Source organism: Drosophila ananassae (assembly GCF_017639315.1).
Source record: "Drosophila ananassae strain 14024-0371.13 chromosome 4 unlocalized genomic scaffold, ASM1763931v2 tig00000071, whole genome shotgun sequence".
NCBI lineage: Eukaryota > Metazoa > Arthropoda > Insecta > Diptera > Drosophilidae > Drosophila > Drosophila ananassae.
Window position 1 is genome coordinate 1,064,461 of NW_025319041.1, and position 20,065 is coordinate 1,084,525.

General features: G+C 41.3%; 1 protein-coding gene across 2 annotated transcripts in view; it reads left to right on the plus strand.

Annotated features, from left to right (window-relative positions):
• Nucleotides 1-215: 215 nt before the first annotated feature.
• The window catches only part of LOC123257855 (inhibin beta chain), a 180,448-nt gene continuing 160,598 nt past the window's right edge, over nucleotides 216-20,065 (plus strand). Inside the window, exon 1 of one of the 2 annotated variants that reach the window (XM_044717823.1) lies at nucleotides 216-1,370. In XM_044717823.1, coding sequence (XP_044573758.1) covers nucleotides 338-1,370 — 1,033 coding nt within the window. In that variant the 5' untranslated portion in view covers nucleotides 216-337. The remainder of the gene's footprint in view (nucleotides 1,371-20,065) is intronic. The other variant, XM_044717824.1, reaches the window with a different exon arrangement.

Here is a 20,065-nt window from a genome sequence, read left to right on the forward strand (position 1 = left end):
ATTATTATCATCTTTATTTTTGAGTTAGGACGCGTGATTAATACGTCTATCTGCGATGGCGCCTAGGTAAAAAATCGTTACTTCTTTACATTTTCACATAAAAAAATAAAGTTAAATTTTTAAAGTCAATAAAAACTATAGAATAATAAAAAAGAGTTGGGGAATACTTTTATTAATTGTTACAAAATATTATATAATAAAAAATGAATTCATATTTTTATTTGCAGTTTTTAAACGGAAAACGCACGCAAAAACTTAACATGGCTTTTAAAAATAAAATCTTTTATTCAATTTATTAATATTGTAATACTGACATAATACTGCCTCAAAAACAACGATGAGGTTTGCTTTTGGTCCACATCAGTCTCAATCTGGACCGCACTTTAAAGGCAACCGGTGCTTCTACAATTGTCAATGCCTCTGTTGCCGTCAAGGATGTTGTGTTGTTGTTATTGACAGATGCTGTTGTTGCTTTAATTTTAATCGTTGTAATTATTATGGAGGTAGAACAAAACTATCCCATACTAAGCAATTTGCTCGTAAAAATGTTCCTGGAACTGAATCCTCTGGATTTTCAAAGCTAATGGAAATAATTTTAGTGCTTGTGCGTTGGATCACAGCACTAGCCACTCTTTTATCTAGCTGTATTCTCCTTGATATCAGTGGCGGGCTTGGCCATTTAGGAGGAAGTCGCCCAAGTAACAAAACTATTTCCAATTCGGTTGATAGTACTGCCGCTTCCAATAACAATATGAATGTAAAGTTGAAATCACCTCATCCCTGGTACAGTTTATACGAACTAACCAATGAACAACAGCTGAAATCAAATAATCTCTATAAAATATTATACAACAATCGTAATCTAAGAAGACAACGAAGACGAAGAAGACGTCGTCGTCGCAGAAGACGAAGGAATAATAATACGGTTTTAAACAAACACCAGAACATACCACGACATTTGAAGCTGCAAGAACAAGTTCATATTGAACATGTACAACTACAGCATGATAATATTTTTCAACAACGACTAAGCTTTGGCGAATCAATATGCCCAACGTTGAACATATTTAAAGTAAATTACAAAATAGTATCGGGGGTCAGGCAACATTACGTTCCAACAATAAAAACAGTGAGAGTATCGTCTTTTAAGTATTTTTTATCGCCAAATACTTCACTGCGTAGTTGTTCCAAGGTTAAACGAAACCGGTGCAATCTGATCTGGTTGCTAATCGGTCTTGTTTGGTTTGAGGTTAAACTTATTAACTGTAATGGAATTACCTCCAGCAATTACTATGTTTCCAATTCGGCGACTCATAAGGGTTGTACTTTTTGCCACGAAGGAGGAAAACCCCATATTTACAACAATAAAGGCAAGTATTTTCTTTTTTAAGGTGTTTTTTGTCTTTTTTTTTTGCGAATAAACAGATCTATAATTAAATTTTTTCAGTAATAAGATTCCGAATGATTAGTAGATTATATTACTAATCCTTTTAAATAATAGCGCTCTTACTTTTATACCCCACCATATTTTTAAATGAAAATTGTTTACATACTGTGTTAAATCATAATATTAATAATAAAAAGAAATCACTTCCGATACTACAACTTTTAAAATGCCACCACTGTGTTCGATACAGACAACAATAATCATTTGAAAATCTTTTACATTTGTTTCTGGTTTATTTTTATTTCAATGTATGGCTAACTTTGATCAAAAATATTCCCAAATACGCGAGCATACATATAGCTTAACTACTAGAGAGGGCAATCCACTTTCGGAAAAAAATCGGAAAAATCCGATTTTTAAATTTTAAGGCTTAGGTGAACTTTCGTTCCCTTTAAATCTATTTGTGATACCTTCGAAATGACGGTTACAAATTTATCGCCTAGATGTAATAGTCAGAGAAACCGCAGGGCTGCACATTGACATAGAAGATGTCCAACAGTGCCTGCAGCTACGTCGTTGTAAGGTGAATTCATTCGCTTACCATGTGTTCCACTAACTAATGCCCCGTGATGACAGCCGTGTTGATACGGGTCATATCCTTTCTTAGTAAATGAGTTATTCTTATCTGTGAGATATTGGGCCAGAGTAAGCGGTACAACTAATTTTAAACGGAGTTTAGACGGCAATTTAAGCTGTTGCTGTGGATTTTCCTCACTTTTTAAGGAATTATTTTTGAGAGTTATCCACTAATCCACACAATGTCTATTACCACCCCTAGGATCTTAGTGGTGGCGTTGAAGAGAGCCTTTAGTTGTTTAGTTTTGATGGGATAAGGGGTAGGATTTATATATATATATATCATACTGTTGAGAACTTTCTATAGCTTTGCGAGGTAACCCTAAGGCCATTACTGCTTGCCAGTTGGCTAGGGTTCGTAGTTAGCTAGGCACACAATCTCTTCGAGCTGGAAAGATGCGCTAACTGGGACTAAAGCTAAAATATTGTTTAATTTCTTGGATGTTTTTTTATTAGTTATTTTTTAGACTTAGTGTTAAAAAAGTCGTACATTTTGGCACCTAGTAATGTAAGTGCAAACTTAAGCTAAGCTTAGGGCTACCGAACAGGTTGCAGGTTGAGGGTAGCGAACGACCTTCCAATAAGTTGAGAATAAACCGAAGGACCCTATTGTGGGAGTCTCCTCGGAGGGCCCGAACTCCATTTTGTGTTGCCGCCCCTAATAAGAAGCCTCATATCATATTTGGTGCCTTTACATTCCCACAATAGGGGAATAGGAATTCCCGATCCACCTAGCTTAACGAAACAATTTTTCTTGTTTACGCTCGCAACAAATGCTGCGGCTAACTCGCTTGTGGGCTTGTGGGTCGTTCCACCGAATTTATATATCTGACGTTATTGCCCCAGCCCAGAAATAACACCGAGTTCTTTATATAAATAATACCATTTTTTATTCTAACTTGTTTAAAATGTTATGCAATGGTGAATCGCACTGGAGTTGACTCCTCCGCTGGATCCTCGCTTTTTCTCCAGTCGTTGCCACAACTTTGTTGTTTTTGAAGCTAGAATGAAATTCGATATGTAAAATTTCATAAGGATCGGACGACTATATCCTATAGATGCCATCAAACTGAATGATCGGAAATGGCACAACCATTCTATTTTTAAAGATGCTTGGGGCTGTTTTAAATATTTTTATTAGCAAATGGATTTGATAGTGAAATTTATAAGGATTGGCCAATGCGTGCACATTTCATTTTTTCATTTTCAATGTTTCGAAACATTTTCGCGTGTTAATAGATGCTGGCTGTCTACATTTCCATAAATAAGATTATATAGAAACATGACTCCCAGCATCGTTCTACGGTTTGTTAATGATGGTAAGCTGATTAATAAAAGTCTAGTATGATAAGAGGGGAGGTAAAGATTTGCATCCCAATTAAGTTCCCTAAGGGCGAGAGTCAGGAAGTTTTTTTTGTACAGATTCTATGTGATCTTGGTGTACTCCATACTCAATAATCGGACGGACCAATGATGTATATAACGTTTTAGTTATGTACGGGTCATTAAATTCTTTTGACCATCTTTTAATAAAGCCAAGCACACCCATAGCTTTATTAACCATGGTAGATATGTGGTCGGTAAATTTAAGTCTCAAATCTAAACTGTGCAAAGAGATCGGCCATTGCCTGATCAGTGTTTGCATAAGGATTCTCAAACGTAAGCAGTGGGGAAAAAGAACACAAAAAGATGTTTACGCTTAGTGTTTAGAAAGTTATAAAACTGCTTCAGCGAATATAACTCCTATAACATTCTACGTTATGCTCGGTGAAATTGGACCGAGCTACTAAGTATCTTAAATAACAAATTGTTCAGCCCTATAATCTATGATTATTTAAAAGTCTACTCATACTGTTCTTTAAATTTATAAGGTGCCTTGTATACCATGGCAGATTCGTTGAAGCGGACGGATATTTCCTCGGCACGGAAGCCTCGAAAAATATGTTCAAAGTGTAATCAAATTTTTTTAATGCGATGTTTATATCCTCGCATGCCAGTAAATCAGACCAATCAAGTTCCGAAATTAACTTATTTATTTTCATAAAGTTAGTTTCATAAAGGGGGGGGTGGACATGCAAGTCAGCACTGCAGCGTCGGACGGGCCAGCGCTGCGGTGTTTAGAGATACGGAAGGAGAGAAAGGTGTCAAGGGAGAAATACGTCGAGCACAGACGGCATGCGGGGGCGGCAGACACAGACGGCATGCGGGGGCAGCAGCGGGGGCAAGAGGAACCAGCACGGCGTCGCGCACGGAAGAGGGCGAAAAGAGGAGTCACCGTGGAAAGTAACGGTCCCGGCCGGGCCTCCGCGGCCGCGCTCGAAGGTCATAGGAAGCAGCGGGGGCGGCGGGGAAAGAAGCGGCCGGCGAGTGCGCAGCTGTGTTTAGAAAATGCACAAGACATAGAAATGCATTTGGGATGTCCAGGGGGGGATCGCGGGGCATCGGGACGAAGTCCGATGACCGGCACAAAAATAATGCAGTTCGGAGGCCCAAGCGGGGCAATCAGGGGAGGGACCATAAAGAAAGCCCGCCGATAGAAAGACGGCGGGATTAGAGAAAGCTAACGGAGAAAGTGAAGGAGCGGAGGATTAACGGCAGGAAGTAGATTCGCAAGGATTAACGGGCGCCTCTGGCACTATATAAGGAGGGCCCATGGAGCGAATCGAGGCGGAGTCTTCTAGGGAAGCTGAGAGAGTGAGTGAAAGACCCCCCGTGGGTAAGTCTGGAACTCAAGTTGGAAAGCTTCCTTGAAGAGTTAGGAGTATAGGCTGAAGGACCCCCCGTGGGTAAGTCCGACAGTCCTTAGTGCGGGCTATTAAAGCGAGTGAGCGAGGATATACGAGAATAGCTTAAGGACCCCCTGTGGGTAAGTCCGGCGGCGGTACGCGCATCAAATCGAGCAAGGAGTCAGGGGGAAAGGATCAAGGATCCGCGGCAAAGCTGAGGCCCAGGGTAAAAGAGTCGGGTGGAGTTACTCCCGGACACGACAGGTATCCTGGTGTAGTGGCGGCAACAACGGATCAGCCTGGCGTACGCCTTTTCTGCTCCTGACCGTTCGATCCAGGTGTGATCCTGTAACGCGAGGGATAGCCAACCCGGGAACTCAAGCCCATTTGTGAAACCAGGCAGGGACACCCCGGGAAGTCAAAAGAATCCTGATCCAGGCGCTGGAGCGTATGCACAGCAAACCACCTGGAGTCAAAGGAGACGCGACGCCCAAACCTCTGGCCTACCACAGATCCTGCGGGGCGTATGCACGCAGGTGTTTGGAGGCGAGTGGCGAACGCGACCGGGGGCGTGTCCTGTAGGGTAGGAAGGCCCTTCGTGCCCTGATCCGGCCGCTAAGCAGCGAGGAGCGTATCCTGCCCGGCGTATGCCTGGGAGGTGAGCCACTCGGTCTGTTAACACGGATTAGGTGCCGGCCACGGCGAAAGGGCGAATCCAGGCAAGCCAAGGGTTCCGAGATCCACGGCATCCCCAAACGGAGGAACAGCAGCAGTAGAGCAGAGACGACGAGGGAGCAGCGGCAGCAGCATAGCAGCGACGACGAGGGAGCAGCGGTAGCAGCATAGCAGCGACGACGAGGGAGCAGCGGCAACCGTAGCGCAGCGACGACGAGGGAGCAGCAGCGACGGACAGGTAGCGGCAGCAGAAGACATCAACAACACAAGCCCCGCACCCAGAGTCCGTGAGTCCGAACGAAGGGAACCGAGAGCCGTTTCGGCGCCAGGCACCAAGACCGCACGACCTGCCGGGCGCAAGCTTTGGGAGGGCGTGCGTATTGGCACCAACCCGGAGCGGGGATCGGGGATCGACGGGAGGACGAGCGGTCGGTCGGCTGAGCCAGACAGCCGGTGAGATTCCTTTTATTGCTTTGTAAACTATTTACAATAAAGAGGATTTATTTATAAAGAAGCTTTAACGTGTTATTTCTGGGCTCGGGCAATCACGTCGAACTATAAATTCGGTGGAACGTACCCTCAAACTCTGTGAGCTAGCCGCGGCGTTTGTTGCGAGCAAAACATAGCTAAACAGTTCGTTACAAGCCTTACGGAAGAAACGAACTTTATGAGATTTAAGTGTAGACTTAAGGTCAATTAAGAAATTGTTTTCGATTGAAACCTCAAGAGTGGGAAGGTATGGATCCTCAGGGTTAGAAAGGGGCAAAGTTCTGGAAAGAGTAATTCCATCAGGATCAGAAACGAAACATAATTCCAACAGCCGACCTAAAGAATTTCTAACGTGGTAAATTTGCCCGAGTGACATGTCCCATGTGACATGCCCGCAGGGAAGTCGTGGTCGGTGTTAAGCTGTAAAGACGGTGAATTTTCAACATTTGACCACATAAGTTCTGGGATATTAAAGTCACACAGAGCTATCAGCTGATCACCATCAGACAGACGATCGAAAACCAAACGAATAGCGGACAAATGTTGCCAGTATGTTGGCGGTTCGGCCGAAGGTGGTATGTAAGAACAGGTAACATACAAAGATTGATCGGATAAAGGTGATAAAGTGATTTTGATGCAAAGAAATTCAATCTCATCAAACTCTTGTGATTTTACCTTCAGAAGCGAATTTGGAGTCTACACTCCTCCTCCCCTTTGCAGAGTTATATCACATCTAAAAGTGGTGTACCTACTAGCAAAAACTTCGGAGCTTAAGATCTCCGGCTTTAACCAAGTTTCTGTAAATACAATAATGTGAGATGCAAAGAAAGAACTATCAGAATACAGTTTGGGAAGTTTCAAGTTTCTGAAAATACAATCTACAAATACAAGAATAAGAAATCAGAATATAGTTTGAAAAGTTTACTGCGCAACTCTCTAGTATTCTGATAGGTAAGTGTTAGTGAAGAGTTAGTTTTTTGAAACTGAGGAAGATGAGGTGGAAGGTTGGTCAGTGGCCGTAACATTTGGGAGTCTTACACCCACAGGTTTGGTCATTTTTTTTTTCACCGTACTTGGCTGATGTTTTTGGACGAAAATGTTCTCTAGCCAAAAGCTGGCGGAACAAATCGTCTTGAACATCTGCAAGGGCACACATGTTTTTTGAAAGGTGACGTGTGCCTGGTGTATGAATATTTCAATTTTGTAATATCCACCACATTTATGTCGACTTTTGTTTTGGCTTTATGTAAGCCGAGATATCAATCTCAGAAGTATTAGGGGCAAGCCGTGAAACAAAAATGTGTTTCGATGGTGGGATCACCTGCAAAGGTTTTAGTGCCGCCGTAACTAATACTGCGGCATCAGTACGTAACGAGAGTCCGGATGGTCGATTACCCTGTTTGGTGACTGTTACGGGGGTTTGAATTATTGGGTCTGGGATCAATTATAGTGATGCCACAGAGGACATATCACTAAAAGAGGATTTCTTACACTTTGAAGACTCATTTAGTAGTTGAAGACTACTAAACTGTGTATCGAGCGCACAGAGTTGGTCATTGATTTTACGAAAACCGCTAATCAACTCCTTGAATCCACTTTTAGTCTGCCTCTTGAACGATCTTATTTCGTCCTGAATGGCACGACATCCGTCACAGCAAAAGTAGACACCAGACCTACGTGAAATAGCATCCAAAACTAAGGCCGCGAACCCGGCACATTTAGCGTGAAAACGTTTTCACAAAGCTAGCAGTGAATGGTAGGCCGGGAAGAGGAGTTTGTCTTATTACAAGACTTCAGCGCTCAGACAAGTTAAAATTCCATAATTAGTTATTAAAGATTATTATACCCTTGCAGAGGGTATTATAATTTTGGTCAAAAGTGTGCAACGCAGTGAAGGAGACATCTCCGACCCTATATTCTTGATCAGGATCACCTCCTGAGTCGATATGAGCATGTCCGTCTGTCTGTTTCTACGCAAACTAGTCTCTCAGTTTTAAAGCTATCGAGTTGAAACTTTGCACACACCCTTCTTTCCTTTGCAGGCAGTATATAAGTCGGAACGGCCGGGATCGGTCGACTATATCCTATAGCTGCCATATAACTGATTGATCGGAAATGCCATAACTTTGGTGTTTTTTAAGTTGGAGGATTGAGACTTTCCACACATGTTATGTTTGACCAAAATATCTTGTGTACAAAATTTCATAAGGATCGGCCGACTATATCCTATAGCTGTCAAAGAACGATCGAAATTGGCATAACTTTGTTGTTTTTCAAGTTAGAAAGATGGGATTTGGTACAGATTCAATTTTGGGAAAAAAAATCTGATTTGTCGAATTTCATAAGGATCGGCCAACTATATCCTATAGCTGTCATATAACTGATTGATCGGAAATGCTATAACTTCGTTGTTTTTCAAGTAAGAAGCATGGGAGTTTCAATGGATTCCTCTTTTGGCAAAATAATTCGATATGCCAAATTTCATAAGGATCGGCCGACTATATACGATCCGCTATATATCTAATAATATAAGATGCGTGGCGTCACCTAGCGGACTGCGACTCAACTGCAAGGGTATATCAACTTCGGCTTCGCCCGAAGTTAGCTTTCCTTTCTTGTTAAAAATAAAATAATTAATTTATTAATATTATTTGTTTTTATTATTAAGGAACCTTGAACCACTGTATTAGGGAAACGAAAGGGGGAGATTAAAGAGAGGAGTTAGTGCGAGTTTGTGAAATGCAAAGAATAGAGATAAGAATCTCTATTGAGAGAAATTAGAAGCAATAGAATAGAAGCAACACCGTAAGAGATGAAGAAGCACAGCAGGGCTATGTTTGGAAGAAATTTAATAAAAGTATTATTTTACCTCCAAATATATCACTGCACACGCGAAGCGATACGTATGTTTAAATGCAAAGATTTGCAAAGAAGATGCAAATACTCTTCTCTTGGTGCAAACAGAGCAGGGGTTATGGGGTGCAGGGAGTTTTATGAATGTCTCTTATGTCTTAAGATCCCCAAACGCTTCTGTTGTCCAGGAAATAGTTGGTGGGAGATAGACTGCCGATAGGCTGATTTCTCTTAGAGCAGTGGGTAGGACTACAAGAGCCATTTGAAGATGCCTCGAGCTAATAGGGCATTTGTGATAGCGCTGGAAGGATGGACCTTACCAGGGCTGAAGAACTTTCCATGCTTCAACCATGTCTTTAAGACCAGCAATACATCGATATTTTGATCGCGGTGAATGTGTTGGAGGTTGTCCTGACTTGCAAAGATGCCTCGTCCGTTTCATATGCCGATTTTGAGCGTATGCCAGCTGCATCACCGTATTTCGCAGATCCATAACCATGTTCACTAATCCTGTCATGTCCTACGGATCTATAGGCGCAGCGGGAAGTTGGGCACGGTATCCTTTGCCTCTTCCTTGAAGAGGACTTAGGGCTGGGTGCTCTTGTTCATATGAGACCGGCTTCTGAGAGCTAGGCTCCCGGTACCATGTACAATTTTGCGAGTTAGAATGGCTTTGCGATGCCTTAAAAAAGGACACATCATGCCTAACCATCGTCCTTGACGATGTGAGATTTTAGGTAGCCTGGTTGACACCAAAAAGGCGGAAGCATTGAACAATACCACGGCTAGAATTTTTGTCCTCTACCTGGATTCTTTGTAGGAGCAAGGGGCGAACCTGTTTGGTGGGCCCGTCGTGGTGTGGTGATGGCTTGCTTTCCCTTTTTCCCCCATTCCTTGTATCATTTGGCCGGGACTTTTGTTGATTGTACTTCTGCCAGTTTCTAAGCGTTTCCTGATGCAAGGAATCTTCCTCTTCTTTATTCTGGTAGGGGAGCCGATTGTTTTTTCATGATGGATGAAGCCGGAGTTGAGGTGGAAGCGGCAGTCTTGGATTTCCTTGTATCTCGACCGAGAACACTTGAGGTTGTACACTGCGAGAGAGGGGTTAGATGCACTGATGGGCTGGTGCTTGCCTGGGAGGACGATGTTGAGGCAGTCGTTGCTGAGATTGATGTTGTGGTGCTGGGGAATTTCAATTATTGGACGAGTTTAGGATCATAGCTAAGATTGTGACCAAGTCTAAGTTGTCATCCGAATAAACAGGAGATCCTGCCCAGGCTGTTGAAAACTCATCAATATCCATTTACGACATAATAACATTTAAATGAAAATATAATTTGTGAATTTGGGCAGATTTTTCTGACATTTCCTGATTTTCATTTTGACTGATTTTGATTAAAAAGATAATTTTGACTGCAGTCCATTCTTTGGTGGAACTTCACATTGGATAAGTTGCAGGTTTTAAAACTAGAGACTGTCGCCGGCCTCATTTTTATCAATTCGAGCAATGGGGAGCATCGGGGATCATCGCCAAGGGCCAATTTTGGTAGAGAAAGTGGTTCTCCAACTTTTCTGAATTACTGTCTGACGTGCCGAAAGAAGATTGGAAGTCGTTCCTAAAGTTTGATGATGGCACCAATTTTACGAAGACTCTGGCCCTCGGTTGAGATCCTACGACTGATCGCTTGATATTTTCGTTTGAAGGGGTCTCAGTCAACCTCAAAACCCATTACGTGTATCGTCCTTTCTTTAATCATCCGGCTGTATTTTCGAATAGGACTGGTTGTTTTTGCCATTACGAAAGCAAAGAAATTTCTCCAGAAGCTATGCCGTGAAAAGTTGTCCATGGATGAAAGTCTTCCTCAATCTCTTTACATCGATTGGGAGATAATTTTTTGCAGCTTTACCATAGCGCAGCATGCTGAATTCCCTAGATGGTCACTATTATCGCAGTCTAAGGTGAAGGTTAATGGATTTTGTGACGCTAGCATCGAGGCGTATAATGCTTGCTCTTATGTCGTATCCAAGGTTTCAGGGTCTATGAGTGATTTACCCCGGTCAAAGTTCCGAGACGCGTCTCTAAAAACTGTTAAGGGTGCTGAAACTGGAGTTATCTGGTGCAGAATTTCTGGCTCGCCTAATGTTGGAAGTAGCTCAGTTAAGTGCTGGGAAGTATTTCTGCTTTTGGGATGATTTAAATTCGCTTCAGATTGGAAGGGAGATCTCGTTATCTAGCATACTGCCATATCTTGTGTTTTTTTGGACAAGTTTGGTCTGTTGCAAACGAACGTTCGCCTTGTATTATTGTTGATTTCCATTAGCGGAATCTACCTACGGAGCTCACGATCTGTTGGCTGTATTTCTCGTACCCAATACTAGCCAATTGGAGGAGAAAAACGATGACAAAGGCATTGCACAAATGTATCCGGTGCTTTCGCACCATGATTCGGTTGGTGAAGCACATTATGGCTGTTTCTTACTATTCATTATTTCTCTCGGAGAAAATTGTCAGCGGTTGCTGACTTTGGAGTCATTGGCTTGGATTTTTGTAGCCTTTTATTATAAGCCAGAAGTTTGCAATAAGGCAAATGTTACGTAAAACGCTACGTGAGTGTTTTCATTTGTTTTCCTACCAAAGCCGAGGTTGATAGTTTGGGCTGATACCAATGCATAGGGTTATATAGGATCTATCCACATCTGCCTTTTTGAAAGCTCTGAAACGGTTAATTTGCACCAGCCAGAAACCGCTGCACTTTTGGTCGGGCAACGCAACCAACTTTATCGGAGCTAAAAACGAGTTAAAGAAGGTGCTGCAACTCTTCTTTAAGTGATGATCATCAACGGGCGATTTTGCGCGAGTGAGTCCATTTTATTTCTCCTCGATATCCGAATATCGGTGGACTCTGGGAAGAGGTGGTCCGTCAGTCAGCTATATCGAGTCTGATGTCATAAAGCTGAATTTTACCCGTGTGGAAATCTGGCACCATGTGCTTTTCCTTCAGCAGTATTTCTGGGTCCGATGGAAGGAGGAGTATTTAAGCCTCCTTTAGCAGCGTTCCAAATGGCGTGCAATTAACAACGTGGTGCTAGTTAAGGACGGGAACCTACCTCCTATGAAGTGGCCATTGGCGAAAATTATGGATCTAGTCCCTGGTCGAGATGGATAGTCCTAAGCATAGGCTATTGTCCCTTAAGAATGAAGCTGAGGGGGGAGAATTTCGGGTCAGGCAGCAAAAACTGCATAGATGTGCCACTAAAGTTTATCGTAAGTTTACTAAATATTATCTTTATAGATATTATCGCGATTGTTGGTCCTAAGCCACCTTTTCTCAGCCGCAAAGCTTGTAGGGGTCCTGTCTTTAGCATTAGGCTAGCGTCGCCAAAATTAATATTTTGGTGTAGCATGCGGGCTCTTACATTTATTTTTATTTATTTTATTTTAGGGACGAAGTCTTTTACATCATAAAGATATTAATCTAAAGATAATTATTTAGTATGGATTTTCAAATTGTTTCCTCTTTGTTTGTAGAGACTGCAATTCAGCCTGATTAGCACATACAAATGCAGCAGAAAAACAGAATAAAAATTAGGTTACCGAATGTTTCTCCCCAAATGAGAAATTGTACATTCACATCTGCCGAGTACTGTTCTTTTTTATCCAAAGTAATAGTCTTTACAGGAACCTGTTTAAAGCCGGATACCTTTGGCTCAAATAGGAACACCACTTTTAAACGGGACCGACCTTTGCAAAGGGGAGATGGAATCTCGAACTCTATAGACCCCATTTTTACGTCTAAAGAGGCGAAGTTGCAAGAGTTCGGTGATTTTGAATTTTACTGCGTTTTGCCTGCTTTTTTTACATTTCATCGTCGTCCAAACGTCCTGAATATTGGCATTACTTGGCTGCTCCAAGGACATGTTTTACATGTCCCTGGGTTAAAACAACCATGTTGGGAATTCTTTAAGTTGGCTTATTGCCTTATAATTTGTATCTGACCCGGATGGAATCACCCTTTCCAGTCCTTTCATCCATCATGGTCCGTGTCACTTTACTTTTTTATCAATGACGCGCACCCGGCTTAAACGAACTCGCTGGTACTTATGTACGCAGACGAGATTAAGCGTTGTTCCCAGTATAAATTCTGCCCAATGGAAGAAGTTTCTATTTAGTCCGATTTGGATATTTTTTAAAGATTAACTCAGGTTAATGATAGTGGCACCCTATTAAAAATTGAATTACCACATCTCCATAATGGTTAATAGAGATATGTATGTTTTTGGCTGATTAAAAGATGGTCAAAAGAATTTAATGACCATAATATTACTAAAAGCTTATTTTTATACCCTTGCAGATAGCTGTCATATATTTGATTGACCGGAAATGCCATAGCTTTGGTGTTTTTTAAATTAGAGCGTTTGGTTTTTCTGCACATGGTTTGGCGAAAATATTTTATCTACAAAATTTGATAAGATTCGGCCGATTATCTCCTATAGCTGTCATATAACTGAACGATCGAAATTGGCATAACGTTGGTGTTTTTTAAGCTAGAATGATGGTACTTTTTACGGATTCCATTTTAAGCACTCTAATTTGATCTACCAAATTTCATAACGATCGCCAATATAACTGAACGATCGGAAATGACGATCGGATCTGAGCTTCTGCGCAAGCTCTGGAACTATTACACGGTACGACAGTGAAAAAACACTTGTGAAACGAGATAGTGTAGGTTGTTAATCTGGTCGAAGAAAACTCAAAAATATTTTTTTTATATTTTTGGAACCCTCCAATTTTTATTTATTAAACAAAAACCGTTTTTCGGGACTTTTTTTCGCTTAAAAATTCCTGAACGCGTTTTTTTCAACCGATTTCAAAATTTTTGGTGTTTTTCAATAGTTAAATGTTGAATAGTGCTTATCTTCTTATAGTGCTCGCATGGTTTTCTTGACTTTTTTTTGGGAAAAGCTTTATAACTTTAACAATTTTTATTATTTTTTAATGAAATTTGTCTCGTTTTATTCAGTATTAGTGAGACAATATTAATATGTGGCATAAATGACAGAATTTTTGTCAGAAGAAAGCAATATACTCTTATTTTTATAAACATTGATCCTCCGAAGCGCTCGCTTGGTTGAGTTGACTGTTTTTGGGAAAAGCGTTATAACTTCACTAATTTTCATAATTTCATAATCATAATTTTTGAAATCGGTTGAAAAAAACGCGTTCAGGAATTTTTAAGCGAAAAAAAGTCCCGAAAAACGGTTTTTTTTAAATATTGGAGGGTTTTAAAAATATAAAAAAAATATTTTTGAGTTCTCTTCGACCAGATTAACAACCTACACTATCTCGTTTCACAAGTGTATTTCGTTTTTTTTTTTGTCGCACAGTGTTATTAGAGGAGTTATAGGCTTTTCACAAAAAACTCAACACACAATTTTTTTTGAAAATATGTATATACCTTAAAAAGTTAATTAATGTTTGGGTGGAAATGTCAGTATCCGTTATCATGTAGCCAGGAAAGTCGACTATAGCCGTTATTTATTTTTTTTAATTTTATATAAATATAATTTGTTGATATTTTCTGCGATAAATGATTTTAACGGCGCTAACCAGGTTATATTCTGGCGATAACCAGGTATATATTCTTAATTTTACAAAGTTAAATGAGTTAATTTTGGAATAAAAGAACATCAAGAATGAATGTCTAAATAAACAAAAAATAACTGACTTTAAAACTAGTTATTCAAGATACTTCCGAAGTTCTGATGCTGCCAATTAAAGAGGCATTTCAAAACTGTCAGATGCTTCATAATTTTTTAAAAAACTTATTACTCCACATTCGCGATAACATGGTTTCATAAATTGGCGCTCCACCAACATATTGGAGCTAACATATTTTGTCATTAAGGAATTTTTTATACCCTTGCAGAGGGTATTATAATTTTGGTCAAAAGTGTGCAACGCAGTGAAGGAGAAATCTCCGACCCTATAAAGTATATATATTCTTGATCAGGATCACCTCCTGAGTCGATATGAGCATGTCCGTCTGTTCGTCTGTCTGTCTGTCTGTTTCTACGCAAACTAGTCTCTCAGTTTTAAAGCTATCGAGTTGAAACTTTGCACACACCCTTCTTTCCTTTGCAGGCAGTATATAAGTCGGAACGGCCGGGATCGGTCGACTATATCCTATAGCTGCCATATAACTGATTGATCGGAAATGCCATAACTTTGGTGTTTTTTAAGTTAGAGGGTTGGGACTTTCCACACATGTTATGTTTGACCAAAATATCTTATGTACAAAATTTCATAAGGATCGGCCGACTATATCCTATAGCTGTCATAGAACGATCGAAATTGGCATAACTTTGGTTTAAGTTAGAAAGATGGGATTTGGTACAGATTCTATTTTGGGAAAAACAATCTGATCTGCCAATTTTCATAAGGATCGGCCGACTATATACGATCCGCTATATATCTAATAATATAAGATGCGTGGCGCCACCTAGCGGACTGCGACTGAACTGCAAGGGTATATCAACTTCGGCTCCGCCCAAAGTTAGCTTTCCTTTCTTGTTTATACTGAATGTAGTATTGTAACGTTACAATACGACGATTTTCAATTTTCATTGACGGAGCACTGGGACTATTGGTGCCGTCGAGACGAGTGGAGTATGCAAATAGCCTCAAAGAGTGCTTGGCTATTCCTACCTGGATGACAACACGTACATCGGCAAGCTGGGAGAACTTCCAGAAGATTTCTCTAATTCATCGCGCCGACTTTATTACGCAACAAAATTTCTAATGGCTCCAGTCCCATGATAGTGAACTCATCCTTCTGCACTGCAGCCTTGACTATATGATGCAGGGCTTCCATCTCCATCTTACATCGGGATCACCAAAATGTAACGTTATCAGCTTTTTGATAGCGACCGAATTAAACAAATATAATTTAGTTTCGATTCCAATATTTATTATGGGTCAATGTAACCCCAAAACAAATGCAGCGGCCGATTCAATTAATGCCGAATATGCAAGTGAATAAACTACCCAAGCTCCCAAAGTGCATGAGCTAGAAAAGCACAACAAAGCGCACGCGAGTCTGGGAGATTTAAAAATTATGGAACTGCTGATAATGGGCAATGGGTTGACCGCTGCGGCTAGTTACACTGAGAGCACTGATTAGTAATTACAATGTCCCAAGTCTGTTGAAGCCCCCTTAAGTCCCAGCAAGTGTACTGAATTAGGGACTTTTAACCAATCGCTTCTTTTGAGTAAACTCCGTATTTTAGGATTCCTAACTGTATTCGTAACTTGCATTTCGAGCTACTTTCCTTCGTGTTCCGACATAAACTAGTCAATGGTTTTATAGATAGCCTGCATTTACAAACACACTTAAAATTTCACGTTTTAAGTAAATGGTTCATTCACATATTCTATTTGTACATAGAATATGTTAAATAACATCTGTGGAAAGTCCCAACTCCCTCACTTAAACAACCACAAAGTTATGGCATTTCTGATCAATCAGTTATACGGCAGCTATAGGATATACGTAGTCTGACGATCCCAGCCGATCCGACTAATATACTGCCTGCAAATAAAAGAAGTATTTGTGCATAGTTTCAAGTCGATAGCTTTAAATTTGAAAGACTATTTTGCATGGAAACAGACAGAAAGACGAACACACAGACATGCTTAGATTAGGTTAGATTAGACGGCTGGCGGTTGAGGGGTGGATCTCTTGTGGAGGCAACCGCTACTCTTAGACTGTATTCGGTTCCTTGGGTCGGATCTAAATTTCCTTTATGCGTTGGGTTTCCTTTTTGTTGGCTTCCCTAAGTTGGAGCTTGTAAGAGGCTTTAGGTACACTAGTACCCTCTAATTCTCCCTGGAGTGGTGTGGTGGTGCTTATGCGAGACAATTCGACTGCTATGCAGTTGCCAGTGATGTCCATGTGACCTGGGACTCGGATGAGGCTTATGTCATACTGGTTTGCCATCTCGAGAAGAGATAAGCTGAAGTCTGAGACTCGGAGTACATCTCTCCTTCTACTTTATTGTTTAGTTTGAAGCCATCAGTGTAGAAGCATAGTGCGTTCTCAGGGCCTGGGATTTAATCCTCCCACTCCTCTCTATCTGGAATGAGGGTCTGGAAGGGTGTTTGTGGGTACTCCCTGTGAGTACAGTAGTCTGTACTGCTGGGAATGAAAGGGTCGTTTAGAAGTATGGTGCTAATAATGGCTCCATTGCTGGGTTTTCTTTCGCCTGATAGTCGCTTCTTTTGCTTGTTCAATACCAGCTAGGATTGGGTAAGCTGAGTATGGCATTTAAGGCTTCATTCGAGGTGGATCTTATTGCACCGCTGATACATAGTGCTGCTCCCTGCTGCATTTTTTCCAGCTTCTTAAGAACATTTTTCTTTGAGGGCTGGCCACCATACCAGCACTCCATACAGTAGTAGGGGGACATATATATTTATATAGGGGGACATGCCCCACTTGTTTCCTATGGATTTTTTGCAGGTAAAGAGGGCTACAACAGCCTTTTTTACGTCTCTTCAATATTGGGTTTCCAATTTAGTTCCTTATCCAGAATTATCCCTAGGTATTTGGTGCTATTACTGAAGGAAAGCCTTTGTCAGGAAAGGCTCCTTCTATGTCTAGAAAGGCTACCAGGACATATTCCTTCATAGAAAATGCTTTCTCTATTTTAACAAGAAAGGAAAGCTAACTTCGGGCGGAGCCGAAGTTGATATACCCTTGCAGTTCAGTCGCAGTCCGCTAGGTGGCGCCACCCATCTTATTTAATTAGATATATAGCGGATCGTTTATAGTCGGCCGATCCTTATGAAAATTGGCAGATCAGATTGTTTTCCCCAAAATAGAATCTGTACCAAATCCCATCTTTCTAACTTAAAAAACACCAAAGTTATGCCGATTTCGATCGTTCTATGACAGCTATAGGATATAGTCGGCCGATCCTTATGAAATTTTGTACATAAGATTTTTTTGGTCAAACATAACATGTGTGGAAAGTCCCAACCCTCTAACTTAAAAAACACCAAAGTTATGGCATTTCCGATCAATCAGTTATATGGCAGCTATAGGATATAGTCGACCGATCCCGGCCGTTCCGACTTATATACTGCCTGCAAAGGAAAGAAGGATGTGTGCAAAGTTTCAACTCGATAGCTCTAAAACTGAGAGACTAGTTTGCGTAGAAACAGACAGACGGACAGACGGACATGCTCATATCGACTCAGGAGGTGATCCTGATCAAGAATATATATACTTTATAGGGTCGGAGATGTCTCCTTCACTGCGTTGCACACTTTTGACAAAAATTATAATACCCTCTGCAAGGGTATAAAAATGAGCGCGTGGAGGGCAGTCTCGGTGGATTTACCCTTGTTGTATGTATGCTGTGCGTTAGAGATTTGGGTGGGGTTTAATGTTGTATAGGCCTATGACTCTTTCTTGCAGGAAAGACTGATTGGTCTTGCAGGAAGAGCAGGAAGACTGATTGGTCTGAAATCTTTTGGGGTCGTATGCGATGGCTTTCCCACTTTGCGTATGAAGACGATTGGCGATTTGAGCCACTGTTGTGCAAGGGATTTGTTTAAGATATTTTGGAGCCAATTTGTGGTCTCCTGGCTATTGGATTTGAGCAGCTTGAAGTTATCTAGCTTGAAGTTTATTGGAGGGGCATTCTAATTTTATGGTAATTGTAGAAAATGGGCTCCTAGCAGTGTATCTAGGGATTCATCACTTGTATTGGGCAAAGTGCCATCTTCTTTTTTGAGATAGCCTAGTGTGGTGGCTGATTGGGATAGAATTTTCCCAAGCTTCGCGGCTTGTTTTTGAGAAGAACGAGTTCCATGAGGCACGCTTCGCTTCATGGATGGCCATTTTATAGGGCTCTGCTTGCCGTCTGGAGGGTTGCTAGCTCTGTAGACCACCAAGGCCTATTTCGCTTATTTGGTTTAGGTCTTGGACATACTCTTTTGAGGGTTACAGGCTTGAGTGAATTCTTGCGCCAGAGTGATATAAACGCTTGTTTATCTGAGCCCCACTTAGTTCGGAGGCTAGGCGGCAAAGTATTAAAAAATGATAATGCTCTATCAATAGGCTCGTTTAAAAAGTAATTGGCCCTACGACAACCAATCCGAAGGGGAGCAAACGAGCGAAGATCCCTCTGGGGCACATTGAAGTTTATAAGCTCCAATAACATAGGGCAATTAATGCTGCTAATTACTATGTTATTGATGAAAGTTAAAGCTGCCACAGTGCGCCGATCTTCAAGTGTACATATGTGGAGAAGAAGGCACTGGCTATGGTATGAGGGTAGAGGATCCACAAACCTTAAAGGGAGAAGTGCAAATTTTAAAAATTTTTTCTGCAACCGCTCAACTCTATTTGAATTTATTTTATTTGCGGGGCTCCAAATAATAGAGGCATATTCCAGCCTCGACCGGACGAATGCGGCGTAAACACTAAGCTTCGCGTACGGGCTCTTGAATTGGTCTGTGTGCCGCTTCACAAAACCCAACATGGCATACGCCTCAGGCATTATAAAATCTAAATGGCTGGAAAATTTTAAATTAGAGTCAAAAAGGACGCCAAGATCATCCACCTCCTCCTTGTGCTGCAGGTCATGGTTGCCAATTGCGTAGGAAGTACATAAGTCTAGCGCCCTCTTACTGTAACGAATGAAATGACATTTAGCTAAATTTAGAGGAAGGAGATTGAGGGCGCACCAAGAAGAGACTCGGCGCAAATCATCCTGCAGTAGATAGCTATCCCTAATGCAGCAAATGGCCTTAAACACTTTAAGGTCATCCGCGTATAACAAAAAGTCCGAATAAAGAAAGCAAGAGGAGATGTCATTGATGAAAAGGAGCGGCCCCAAAGAACTACCTTGCGGGAGGCCAGATGAGGCAATAAAGGGACTCGAGGTGGCATCACCAATGGGACGTGACATGGTCGGTCTGCCAAATAAGACTCCAACCAACTTAACATGGAGGAATAAACACCTAATCTGAATAATTTAGCAAGTAGGGCTGCATGGCAAACTTTATCAAAGGCTTAAGAGAAGTCCGTATAAACGGCATCGACCTGACATCGGCGTTCAAAGGCTTCCAGGCAGTGCTTAGAGAAAACCACTAAGTTGGTTGTGGTGGATCGCCCAGGCAGGAATCCATGTTGATTGTGAGAAATAAAGTTACGAATCAAAAATGTTAGCTTTTTGGCGACAATACGCTCAAGTAACTTGGCAATATTACATATCTTGGCGATAGGCC